The sequence below is a fragment of the Lutjanus erythropterus genome, chromosome 12 (genome assembly GCF_056507025.1).
Source record: "Lutjanus erythropterus isolate fLutEry1 chromosome 12, fLutEry1.hap2, whole genome shotgun sequence".
NCBI classification, from domain to species: domain Eukaryota; kingdom Metazoa; phylum Chordata; class Actinopteri; order Lutjaniformes; family Lutjanidae; genus Lutjanus; species Lutjanus erythropterus.
The window spans coordinates 18,012,378-18,025,515 of record NC_139328.1 but is presented as its reverse complement, the minus strand read 5'-3'; the positions used below and the strand labels follow the sequence as shown (position 1 = coordinate 18,025,515).

General features: G+C 37.3%; 1 protein-coding gene across 1 annotated transcript; it reads right to left on the bottom strand.

Annotated features, from left to right (window-relative positions):
• Window positions 1-1,739: 1,739 nt before the first annotated feature.
• On the bottom strand, window positions 1,740-12,944 carry rab31 (RAB31, member RAS oncogene family). The gene is made up of 7 exons (XM_084731677.1): window positions 12,750-12,944; window positions 10,954-11,033; window positions 9,494-9,575; window positions 6,896-6,967; window positions 6,370-6,476; window positions 5,462-5,571; window positions 1,740-3,977 (listed from the first exon to the last, which is right to left on the bottom strand). Exons 1-7 carry the CDS (start codon window positions 12,783-12,785, stop codon window positions 3,880-3,882), a joined length of 585 nt encoding a protein of 194 aa, XP_084587803.1. The 5' UTR covers window positions 12,786-12,944; the 3' UTR covers window positions 1,740-3,879.
• Window positions 12,945-13,138: the final 194 nt, after the last annotated feature.

Here is a 13,138-nt window from a genome sequence, read left to right as displayed (position 1 = left end):
GACTGCTGTGAAGTGACAGAAAAATGTGCATTTTTTTTTCAGCACAACGTTTGGTCGGTGATAATGTGAGTCAAGGGGCGTCATTTATAATATCTAGCATATATCTTAAGTATGACTTATCAGCTTTATGAACAATGTAATAGGATTTATCTGTTAAAGTGTGAGAAATTAATAATGACACACCCTCAAGCTTTGTGTTTGTCTTTGTTTGTCACCCACTATTTTGTCCCTTGAATAATACGTTTCTGTGATCTCATCTTCTAAAAAGTTTGTTTAAAAAAAACAAAAAAAACAGAAAAGGTTGAGAAAACTTGTCCTTTCAAGGCAATCGTCTTCACTAAATGTTAGTTTTAGGTAGTTAGTTTTGGAATAAGCTCAATAAAGTGTTGCTGACCTATAATCTTTTGTTGATTTCATTTACTTTTCTTCTTTGGATAAACCTCAATGTTTGAGTTTTAGAAACTCAAAGAATTCTGTATTTAAAAAATTGTTAGCTTGATCTATCATTGTTGTGGTGCTTGAAAGTTACATGTTTGCAGCTGAAAATATTAAATTATTAGCCATCATTCATTTTCACTTTGACGAGTTTACTCAACATTTTTTGAAATACAAAGGTTTTGTTTCCAGAACTCTGAGTCATGTTTTTCTAATTATAGGTTTGAGACAAAAAAAATCTGTTTATATTTCAAAATTTAAGAGTTTGACTTTGACAAAAAATTTACCTTGAAATTATGACTTCTCAACTTTTTTCTAGTGTTCCTGAAATAAAAATTCACATGTACTTCATTATATCAGGGAAAAATCACTGATCACAACGCTCATTGAGATTTAGAGATAACAGTTTCTTAAGTTACAAATATTTTTCTTAGAACCTGCATAAGCAAAAGTGTTGGAAATTATCTTAAGACTAAGTTTAAGTGCAAATCTAAGAATATTTTAATAACCTTCAAAAGAAGGAACTGAAAAAAAAAAAAAAGAAATGAGTTCTTTAAGATGTTTATGAAGGAGAATCCTGATGTCTCATACTGTTTGCTCAGTCTGAACTATTAATATCCCACTTCACTGACTAAGAGACCACTGACAATTGTAGCTATGGTTAAATCCATCATCGTGAGAAGAAAAAGTGTAACCTCCCCTCTGTAAGCTGCTGAGGGGTTAATCCACCACTGTGTACTGAATAGGCCTCTGTAGTATGCTCCACTCTGCATGTAATTTGTGCTATTTACAGCTTTTCAAAAGGTCACGTGAACCATATAGTGCATGTGCAAAAATAACGCAAGACTAATTTGTTAAGAGTTTCTTATTTTGGGGTCAAAGCAAACCGCCTCTGGGAGAGTATTACCAATTTTCCAGAGGTGGAGCCTCTCACATAGTTAAGAAGAGAGCCAAAATTGAAATTTCACTAAAATGAGTTTTCACCTAACCTTCGTAGTGGCTGGGGTAAAAGACTCATCTGTAATGTGCAACCACATAGTGTCATCTTCACATAGAGTTTGGGTTTCTGAGGTGGCTACGCTGAGAGGCAAACATGTCCTCATGACGTCAGAAGGTTAATCCAAGTCATGACCTTCTGTTAATGAATCCCGTCTTCTCTCTCTCACTCATCTTTCTCTGTCAACAAAACTACACATAAAATCAGGGGGGCTATATTGTAACCCTTTAGTTATTCTGGTGCATATGACAAAACACAGATTTTATCCTTACAGTGGGCAAAAGTAACACAAAACACAACAGACACATAGAATAATCACTACTTTATTACATTGATTAATATACAAAAGTTAATCTGGCCTACAAAGGATACAGGGAAGCATGACCTAGGCATACAGTATAAGGATGGCTGCAGATAATTGGCTGTTTCATGGTTGACTGCAATGAGTACAATTAGTCTGTACTGTTTAGTCAAGTAATTCATGCATTATTCTAGCAGTATGCACTTTTTAGCCATGTCATACATTTGTTTAGAAAAACATTAAAAAGGCACCTTTGGTGATGGATATAATACTTGTCGGAAATCTCTTCAACATTTAACCCCTAATAAAATTTCTTTGCTCAATATGTCGTTGTCTCTTGTACGGAAGTATAATCATGCCAAACTGCATTGCAAAAAAAAAAAAAAAATGTGCGTTTTATGACATGTGTAACAATCTGCTGGGAAATTATACATTCGACATACCATATATCTGAACCAAAAAGCAACTCCTGATTCAGTAGCAACTTTCATTTTCAGATTCAGATTATGGGAAGTATATGCTGTATGTTTCAGTAAGCAAGGCCAATTGCCTGACACCAGACTGAATTGTTAACTTGTTATACACTCCATTTCCAGAGAATCAGTCGACTCTGCGGAGTAGGCGTACTTGAAGGTCTGGACCAGGTAACAAGGCCACATTAACTGGCAGATTTTTAGCAGGAGTTTGGTGGACTTCCTTTTAAAGAGACCAAAACATATTGGCAAAATGAGACAATAATTGCAATGAAAAATATGACTTGAACTCCACTATCCCATCATAAATGTCTGTAAAAATGGTACATTTTTGAATTATTTTTTAATTTGTGCACATTTTTTAAGCTATATGAATGTAGAACCAGAAATACTGTTACATAGAAAACTATGTTGTATCTATGGCAACTTTAATGTCCATTTCAATGTTTTATGAAGAAATGCCTATAAGGAGTGCTGTAACTTTTTATTTAAAAAGTAACTCCAAATTAATACTGTGTAACACGTATGTAAAAGTGTTGTTATAAATTTCTCAAGTGGTCAAATCCAACTGGTCTAAGAACTATTTTTATTGTTACTCCTTTTCCACCTTTTTGCAAGCTAGGATTGATTGGTTTAGGGCTACATTCCCATATATTCTTTTAGAGTTTGGTTAGTACATAGAACACAACTCACTGCTGAACATAAACAGCTTTAGACATGTTTATAATAAAATACATGCAGGTCTTTTCTCCTCGTAACGTATAAATGTAACCCTTTTTCAGGTAAGACATGACATGTTTGGCAGTCGTATACAGTCATTCCCTGTAGTGAAATCCCAAACACATTGCAGCATGTAGAAAACATCTTCAACAAATCACCATGTAAACAATTCTAGTATTGGTCACAGTGTTTCAACAGGGGGTGTCATACTGTAATTACAATTTAGGCCTCTAAGCTGTTCATTCACTCTGCAACATTACAGTTAACCCTTATTCAGCAAACGCGTATGGCGAAGTGGAATGTAAATCCGCTGCATTTGAGCAACAGAACTGAACGCTCATCTAAGGTTTGATCTCAACAATCTTGTATTCGAATGTTCTAATTAAATTCTACACAAGAGTGATACATACATGGACATAAAAACTCCACGAAAGAAAAGTTTTTTGTTTTTATGTGTGTGATTTCAGAGCCACAGTGCAAAGAAAATCTGCACAGCAGTTGACTCCTGAAATGAAAATGTAGTTGCATCAACAGCCAAAATCCCGCTTTAAAAAGCACATCAGTTAGATGACCTGTTATTAATTGTGCTGAAGTTTAAAGTTTCTGTGGAATATGGGGTTAAAACTGCCTCTTTGTAATGGCCTATGAAGCATACAAGACGGAAATCTTAATGTAATTCATGTAATACACCACCTGAGGGGGACAAACTGAAGGCTTTCTGCTTCCTGACCTCATCAGAGGCCAAACTGCTACAATTAAATGAAATAAATGTGCAATGACACATGTAATACTGTTGGTTTGCAGTTGACCACACGTGCAAGCTGACCTCTGTCTGTCCACTGTCTGTCTTGTCTTTCTCAGGAGTAAAAGACACTGTGTGCATTGTGGACTGTGTGCTGTGCTGGTGGGGTCCATGGTGCTGAGGGAAGCAATCTCATCAGCCTCTGTTGGTACTAGCAGCACCTCCTGGTGGACGGAGGAGGCTGCCTGGTCAGTTTGAAGGACTCGTTGCTGTCCACCTCAGCGTTTTCCAGGGGTGGAATCTGTTTACCTAAACACACAGGTCAGGGTCATTTACAGAATAGCATGACATAGTGATTTTAAGCATTTAAAGTGTTGCATTATTACTACTGTGATGTATCTGGCAATGCATCTTAGTAAATATCCACTTCTAGCAGCCATAAAACAAATAACAAAACATGATATATTTGCTGGGCAAAACTCAATACTAGGGATTCTGCTTTTATTAAAATAGTACATACTATTAAACCCCAACATACCAACTTCAAAAGGTTTTTCAAATGAGAGAGACATATTCCTTCAATGTTATTAATTATTAAAAAAATCGTTTTAGTTTTCAAAATGAAATAGAATGTAATCTGTCTGCCCCACACTGTAGAAACTACAGCTGTGATGATTAGTCAATTAATCAACTGCTCAACCGAAAGAAAATAGCCAATTATTTTATATTAATTAACTGATTAATCATTTCATTAATTTTTCAAGCAAAAATGTCAAACATCTGCATTTGCATTTGCAACATCCAGCTTCTTAAACATGAGGATTTGCTGCTTTTCTTTGTCATTTATAAAAGTAAGTGAAGAGCTTGGGGATTTTTAACTACTGGTTGGACAAAAGAAGCAATCTGAAGACATCGCTTTGGGCTCTTAGGAGCATTTTTCAATTTTTTTGACATTTTATAGACTAAACAATTAATCAGTAACCTGTGTGTAGTGGCATCAAATCCTCTCCTGCCTAGCCTGTAGGAGAACCTACTGTTGCCACGAATATCAGGAAAAACTCTTAAGGCTCTATCTAGAGTCAGCGTATGGCTTGTCCTCTGTTGAAGAGGACCTGCGTCTTCTGTAGATATAAACAGCTCACTGTAAGGTAACAAAAACATTATTTTTTTCAGGTGATTATACACTAATTCAATCATATTTATGGATATCAGCTTCCATTTCTGTCCTCTTTTCTGCCATTAAATCTGTGTAAATCTTATGCACTGGACCTTTGATCGATTAGTCATGAAGATAATAAGCAGATTAATTCACAATTAAAATAATAATTAGTTGTAGCACTAGCAGAAACACATTTACAACTTGCAAATTTGAAGAAATGAAAGCAGAAAGAGGCAAGTCATTAGTAACATGGACAGTAAAAGATGAGTTATGTTTAGTAAGAGGAATTAAAGGTTTTGTCATTTTTGTGTCATATCTTTAAAATAGTGCATCTCATGTGAGATTGCATGGCACATAATAAAACAACATACCATATAAATAACAGCTTCCAGATTTACTGAAAGACTGAATATTGAGATGCTTCTCCAGCCTTTATGCAGGCTATACCTGCTTCTTCTTGATTCCACGTGTTTAAAACGAATATCCATTGATTATAGAACTGAAAGTACCAAAGCTACAAAAAAATGATGCAATTGCTCATTTAAGACCTCAGTTCAGTCTTTATTGTCCTGCCTGAAATTTGGTTTTCAACGGAGACACAGACACAACATCCAGTAAAAGCCATGACACCTACTGATTTTCTGAAAGAGCTCCTCGACATTGACAGCATTTCTAGCACTAGTCTCGATGAAAATAGCTGCAATTGATTCAGCAAACTCCTTTGCTTCTTTCATCGGAACTTCCCTGTGAAAGAGAAGGACACTAAAATAAGAGTGGTAGTTCAACATAGGTTCAAAGTTAACAAGGGTCCTATGGCAAATCAACATTTTCATCAATAATGACTTTCACTCATTCCACCTTGAGCTAGTTTGCTCTGAAGGTCTACTTGACAAGAGAATAAATGGAAGAGGAGTCAAGGTTTCTGTAGCAGCATTTCCACTACATGGTACGACTAGACTCAATTCACTTTTGGTACCTCTACTTTGTTTTTCACTGCAAACAGTACCACCTCAGAAGCAGGGAAACAACACACTGGAGGTTTTATCTTGAGGGCTGCAGTTTTTATTCACTGACAAACTGTATATCTAAAGTCTGGTTGACAACTTCACTGCATCCCTTTTCCTCTGCACTTTTGCATTCACAACATGCTGCTCACTCTCTCTCTTTCAACCACACACTCACTAGATACAGATGATATCAAAGAGATGGTGTTCTTGATATGTCTGCACTTCTTCAATAGACAATGGTTTTGTTGGCTAGCATTTTTGAGTGAATAAAAAAATTGTGTTCACTAAACTCGCTATTAACAGATGCCAGGACATGCAGAATGTCCCAGGTTGCACAACCAATCAGTGGTCTGCAGAGTCAAGTCAAGCCTTTCCATGCTGTGAAAATACGGCTTAATATCCTACATTTTAGGGGAGAAAAAGAAGAATATACGAATCCCAAAATTGAAAACTGAACAGCTAACCACGAACAAATATCTGAACAGTCGAATATTTGGTTCCAGCCTGAGTATCTATAAAGTCTAAGAAAACTCACCTGATGTCTCCTAAATCGTTCTTGTTCCCTGCTATGGCTACAACAATGTCCTCTGGACCGTGTTCTTTCAGCTCCTTCACCCACTTCTTCAGTGTCTGGAAAGAGTCCTGCACAACAACAACAACACGCCGTGGTCAACTCTGGGAAAGGTTCTTTAAGAGAATATGGCCCAACATTTTATACAACTTGTGTCACACATTCATCACATTAGACGTGTGTTTTTCAGACAAGTTTCCATTAACAGACCAGGAAAGAATGACATTTGTAGGTCATGGAAGCACAGCATCGCAGAGTGATGGAAAAGTAATTGAATTTTACATTAGTCTCATAGTGTGAAACCAGCCTCTCCTGGTACAGTTAGAGGTGAAGGGCATTGCTTGAGCCGCTCAAAAGTTGGTAGACAAGGAATAAAGGTTCTTAGTTATTCATTATTCTGGGGGTTTGAAAGCACTGACCAGGTCACCATCCAACCCAAGTTTAATTTACTGCATTTACTGTTGCTTAAGAGAATTAATGTTGCTCTTACCAGTTTCGTAATGTCATAGACGATGACAGCAGCAGCCGATCCTCTGTAGTACATAGGAGCTAATGAGTGAAACTACAAAAAACACACCACAGTCACAGGAGTTAGTATAACCAATCAATATATCAAAGCAAATCTCATTTGTAAAGCACAGTCATTCAGAAATCACACAAAGTACTTTGTAAAGATGACTTCAAAACCAGTCTATGGCTATTTAAACTGAAGGCAGTCTTAATGTTGCGTTAACCCATAAAAGATGAACACAACGTTCCGTACTGTGAGTAGACTATGCCCATACATTCTTAAGTGATGAGTGACCGATGGAAAAAGTTTCAGCTCCTCACTGTGAAGGTTTCTCCAGTGTTTAGAAGAATGTTCTTGTACAGAAATGTTTACAGCTTCTACATACAATTTATAAATTGTATTCAAATGTGCAAAAAGTAGTTTTTACTGAAAACATTTTTGTTTACTCTACGCCAAAATTTAACATTTGGATCCTTCAGGCCTTAACAAACATACTGAATGCCTTTACTTCTCCAAGAAACATCCAAATATTTATTATTATTTTGCAGTGTTCTTCTCTTCTTGCTTATGAGCACACTACTACCTTTACAGCACATCATCACCATCAGCTGTTGATATGAATTACCACCGGCTGCAGTCAGCAGAAATGTTTATCCCATCATCCCTGCGCTTGCCTCAGTTGGTTATAGTAACAATTCCAAAACCTGAACTTTGTGCATCAGCTGAGTATCAATCAGAAACCAGTTAATTGAAAAAAAATAGATAATTATTATTATTTTTCAACAGCTATATACAACAAATAAGGGATAATGTACAGTGAGTGGGTCAATATTTTATTTTATTTTATTTTTGGGATGGGGGGCAGCTGAAGAGAGGACAGGAAATGGGAAGAAAGAGTCGGGAGTGACCTACAGCAAGTGGGAGTCGAACCCACGGCTGCTGCAGGGGACTCACAGCCTCAGTACATGAGGCACGGGCTCTTCCAGCAGAGCTACCAGGCCACCAAGCAGGTCTTTATTGCAAAAGAAACACTGGCAGTGTGGTGAAGGACCCCAATGCAAAGCAGAAGGGCATTGAATAATCCTCCAGGGGTTTATTCCACAATACTGACCCACTCACTGTACATAACCCTGCTTATTACATGGCTATTTACTAAAAAAATCAATAATTCAACACAAAATATCAATTGAAAAATGATTTGCTTGATTTATTGCTCCTACAAAGTCTATGATCAGTTGGTCTGTTGTTAGCAGCAGTCTGCTATTCAGAAATAACCTTTGAATAACTGATGAATTAAAACTGAGTATTTTACAACGATATCTAATAAGCTATGTATAGAGGTGAAATGGTTGTTATTATTGTTGTATGGCCTGGCTTGGGTTAAAAAATAATAAGAAATTACATGATATCTGATCGGTGCATGCATACATTGGATCAGTGCATTGTGTACTCACTGATACCCAAGCCAGCATTTTAAGCCATATCAGAGGTATTTCTGATACTGCCATTGGTATCAGAACAGCCCTTGTGACAATACATACAATACATACAATACATACAATAAGGGGGCCCACTTTTCAAAACTTTGCCCTACAGCACCAAGTGGCCAAAAACTTCACAGTGTCTTTATGTTGCAGTTTCTTTCTTAGTAGTTTCATATTCAGAATCTTGACATGTTGTTAATAGTCCCACATAGTCAGACCTCTCTATATAGTGCTCAGCACCACACATTGTCATTCTGCAATAAAGTAAAAAAAAAAAAAACAGCCCGCCTTGTTTATATTTCTCTAAACCAACCACAATCATCCTGGGCAGAGCTAAGCTCAGGATGCAGCGACCAGTTTACCTGCAAAATAGCACTGGGGGAAACTTGATGACTACATTCCTATAAAAAAAAATGTTAAGCTGCTAGCTTGTTTTCATCTGTGTCATTTGCAGCCCAGATACTAATCTGCCATTTTCACTGTGCAGGTTGCTATCTCAGAGGCTGTTGTTGTTTTCCTGGAGGCTTTGAAAACGCAGATAGAGGATGCCACGATGCTGACTGAAATCACGCAACCAATGGCAGGCTTATACCCTCAGTGTGCATTCTGTGAGTCAGACTATGTTGTTAAGAAATGTTATTTTCTTGGTAAACCAAGAAGATCAAACAGTGAAATGTGATCATTGTAATGTTATACCCAGAGATAAAGAGAACTTTAGAACTTAGAACGTTTTCAGGGTTCAGTGCATGATTTTCGAACACAAGTAGAAAATATTTGCACTGGTTATTCCATGCTGTATGCATGTCTGGCAAGTTTCAACTACATACACCACCCCCTCTCCATTAAATGAATCACTGTGATGATACCACAGTCTTGTGACCTTTGAACCCTCTGTGAATCATCCTATTTCACGCCTAATAATGGCTCTATGTCATGAGGACCTCTGACAGTGAAATGATTGTGTCACAGCGAGCTTCCTGATACAAAATGTAATGGAAAATTATTTTTTTCAAAAAACGTGACTCATAGGGTCATGTGTGTTAACTTAAAGTTAATAAGTAAATGAGGAATTTCTGTTTAGGGGTGTACTCACCCTTTCCTGCCCGGCTGTATCCCAGATCAGAAATTTGTGCAGTTCATTTCCACATGGCACTGTTTTGGTGAGGAATGATGCTCTGTGGATGATAAAGAGAATTTCACAACAATGCTTCTAAGCATGTTCTTTAAAAAGACACAGGAAACAAATTAGTACAAGTCAGCAGGAAACAAATAACACTTTGGTCACTGAACCAATGTTGCCTGACAACAGGGTTGAGTCAGAGACTCACAAAACAACTATTAAACAAGAAAGAGCCAACAACATGATAACAGTGATTATTTGTTTAGATTACTTGATGACTTGCTAACTTTTTTAAAAATCCATCTCTGTTTGTCTCAGCTTCATGTTGCTGTCAGAGTTTGGGACTCTCTAAAAACTTGGTACTTCATCGAGATGGGTGTGGCTTTGCAGGATGCAGCAATGCATGCTTCACCGAGCTCTGTGACCATCTCAGCCAGCACTTTGAGTACACACATACAATATGAAGCTTTATTTGATGCATGTATGAAGGCACACAAAATGTAGTATTCATGTTTTCCTGTAATTTGTATATTTGGTATCAGACGTATATACATGGACATGCCTTGTGTGTCCGTTTTAGCACAGTTTAGTTTGTACAAACCATATGATGGTCAATTTGAGAATTTATCAATAGTAAGGTAAAAGTAATTTGAAAATCTGCAGGTAAGTTTCGGATGCAGCCGTACCAGCAGTACAAGGAGTATGTAAATCAATGATCAATAAAATCTGAAAAATAATCTCTGTGTGCAGTTATAAGGAGTGAGGACTTTTTACATTTCATCGTAGGGCTGAGCAAAACTTAGGTTACTAAACAACTTTTCAGGTTATGGTTTTGCTTGCTTATCCAGAAAGTGACAAAACTCAACCCAATGAGAACACGCATCAGGTACTCAACACTGTGGGATGCTGGACGTGCTGTGCTGCCTCCATATGAAATACCAAGTCTCAAGGGAGTCTTGTGAGTTTTCCTAATCGTGTTCTAAACTCGGTATGGCTCCAGTGGACAGTTATATTCTTTGATATTTGTAATTTTTACCAAATCCCAGTACTGGGCTTTAAATCTGCTAACAGTACCTGAATCATTACTTTAAAAAATATGCAGAAACCATAAGTTTGGGGCTACATGACCATAACAGACCTTTGTAAAATGGAGTAATCGATTTTTCTGATAGCAGACTTCATATTATTCCCTCTGTAAATCGAACTGTAAACCTTAAACCTTAAAGTACTGGGGGATTATTCTGATATTCTAAATGTAAAAGTCTGGCTCCTTGGCACTTTTCTTTTTTTCAAATCTGTCCCTTCTAAAAAAGCAATACAATAGGCCTATCTTAAGCTGAGAAATAAACATCATACATAATGATTCTCTTGTTTGATTGACTCGTCTCCAGCTGTTACACTGTCTTTTGTGATTTGTAAAGCAGCACACTTACCCTATTGTGGGACTTATGTTGTGGTCAAAATGATCCTGAACAAATCTGCAAACGATGCTGGATTTCCCAACTCCAGTGTCCTGAAAACAGAAGGTTGCACATCAGTCACAGCACTCTGAACACACACAGTGACTGTGTATAATCAGTGGTCACTGTATTGACACCTAATATTGACTTTCTAGTCACAGGTCAACCCGATCAGGTTAATGTTGGTTCACAAATTCCACAACTATCTCTGAACTTATAGTCAGTATTACTCATTTGTGAAAAAAATACATTTGAGCAATGTCTCTTTGCAGAAATCATGACCTGCTTACTTAAGATAATCCATAGAGCCACATCATCACACAGAGAGAAGTGTGCATCTACTTACGGATGAAAGACTTATGACAATGTGGATGTAAACATTAAGGCGTCCTCCTCAGCTGGGCTGTAACCTTTCATCTATAAGTAGATGCACACTTCTTTCTGCACTGTGATAAGATTTGCGGGTGTAGTTCAGTAGAACAAAAATAGTTCCTACTAGAGTCTGACTGATACTGAATTTTGAGCGCGAAAGCTGAGAAAAAAAAATGTGTTTCAACTGTTTTTATTGTGAAGCCAGATAGTAAAAGATAACAAAACATGGTATCGCCATGCTTAATTTCCATATAAATAAACATAAAATCAGGAGAAACATACTCCCTACATATCAAAATAAATAAATACATAATTAGGCAAAAAAAGAAACATAATATCTTATAAATTAGAAAGTAAAAAATAATTAAATATTCATATACTGGCCTATATTGCAATGAATCCTTAAATGTAAATATAATTCACATATATGCTATCACTTTAAAGAGTATTGAAAAAGTATCGATACTTAATACTTTTGACAACCTTGCTCTACAACTCACACCAAATCAATCTAGAGGGATAAACATCAATACAGGTAAGAGAGAAAAACAAAACAAAACATGTATTTTTGATTTTAGGAGTGAACTGTCCCTTTAAGGTCTTTTTTGGCTGCATTTCATTTATGCTGCCTGCCTTTTTGGTTATCCAAGCACAATGACAGCTCTTTTCTTGGCGATACACAGTTAATAGGAATAAAATTCCCCCTCAGATCACACAGATAATCATGTGTATTCCTCCGAGCAGAGAGGCAACAAAAGATTGGTAAGCACAGCCTCGTCTGGTCCATGGTTGGCTGATAAAATGCTTGGTGAGCATGTCAGTGGCCTGTGGAGGAATGTACAGGCCTGGTGAACGTTAATGTAGCACCGAAAGGTTCCCGGTACACCTTTACGTGATTGATAAACACAAAATGCGTGTGAACATCCCTGTCACCGCGCATAAAGCGGGACTACTGTGTTTTGCTAACGCAGCAGGAAATCTAACGGCTTGTTGTAACTTAGCGGTTAGTCTGATGGTGACGTCATGGATGATCAACTGTCAGAGCCGTTAAAAAATAAAAAAAAAAGACAAAAACACCCAATAAACCTACAGCTGATCGATACGAGCGTGAAAAAAAAGAGACGCACACGGCGAGAAAACAAATGTAAAATGACTGCTGCGCCCACCGGCCGACTAGCTGTTGCTTCTCAGTTAACAACCTACCAAATACACTTCCAAGTTTCCTGACCAAAAATGACACCGCGAAGTACCGACCATTTAAAAACAACCGACATTTACAGGGTCTTTGAGTCAGTTCACTTCTGTTAACGTCAAAATGTTGTCGGTTGATTACAGTCGCAGCAGACAGAAGGAATTTTCCTCAAAGTGGATCATCAACAAAAACATCTGCCACTTACCCCTAAAAGGCAAACTTTGAGCTCCCTTATGGCCATGGTGAGTTGTTAAAAGTTTTTAAATCATTATTTGTCAGTGTTCACTCAGTGTCTTTGTCCCGTCATGCTTGAAACTCTGCTTTTTTTCCCTTCTTAGATAAAAGAGAAACCCAGCCCCTGAGACAGACAGGCTGACCATCCACTCTCAACTAGCGTCAAGTGGTGTCAATGACGAACGGAACTTCCGGTGAGGACTTTCAAAATATGATCCGCACAGTTTGATGCACTCCATATGGTAGATTTCTTCCAGGTATGTTTTCAGACATAACAATAGTCTGCTTGGAATAATCAGGGTTAGAAAGGTTACTCTAAAAACATATCCCAATACAGTTACTAATTGCCTGTTAAAAATG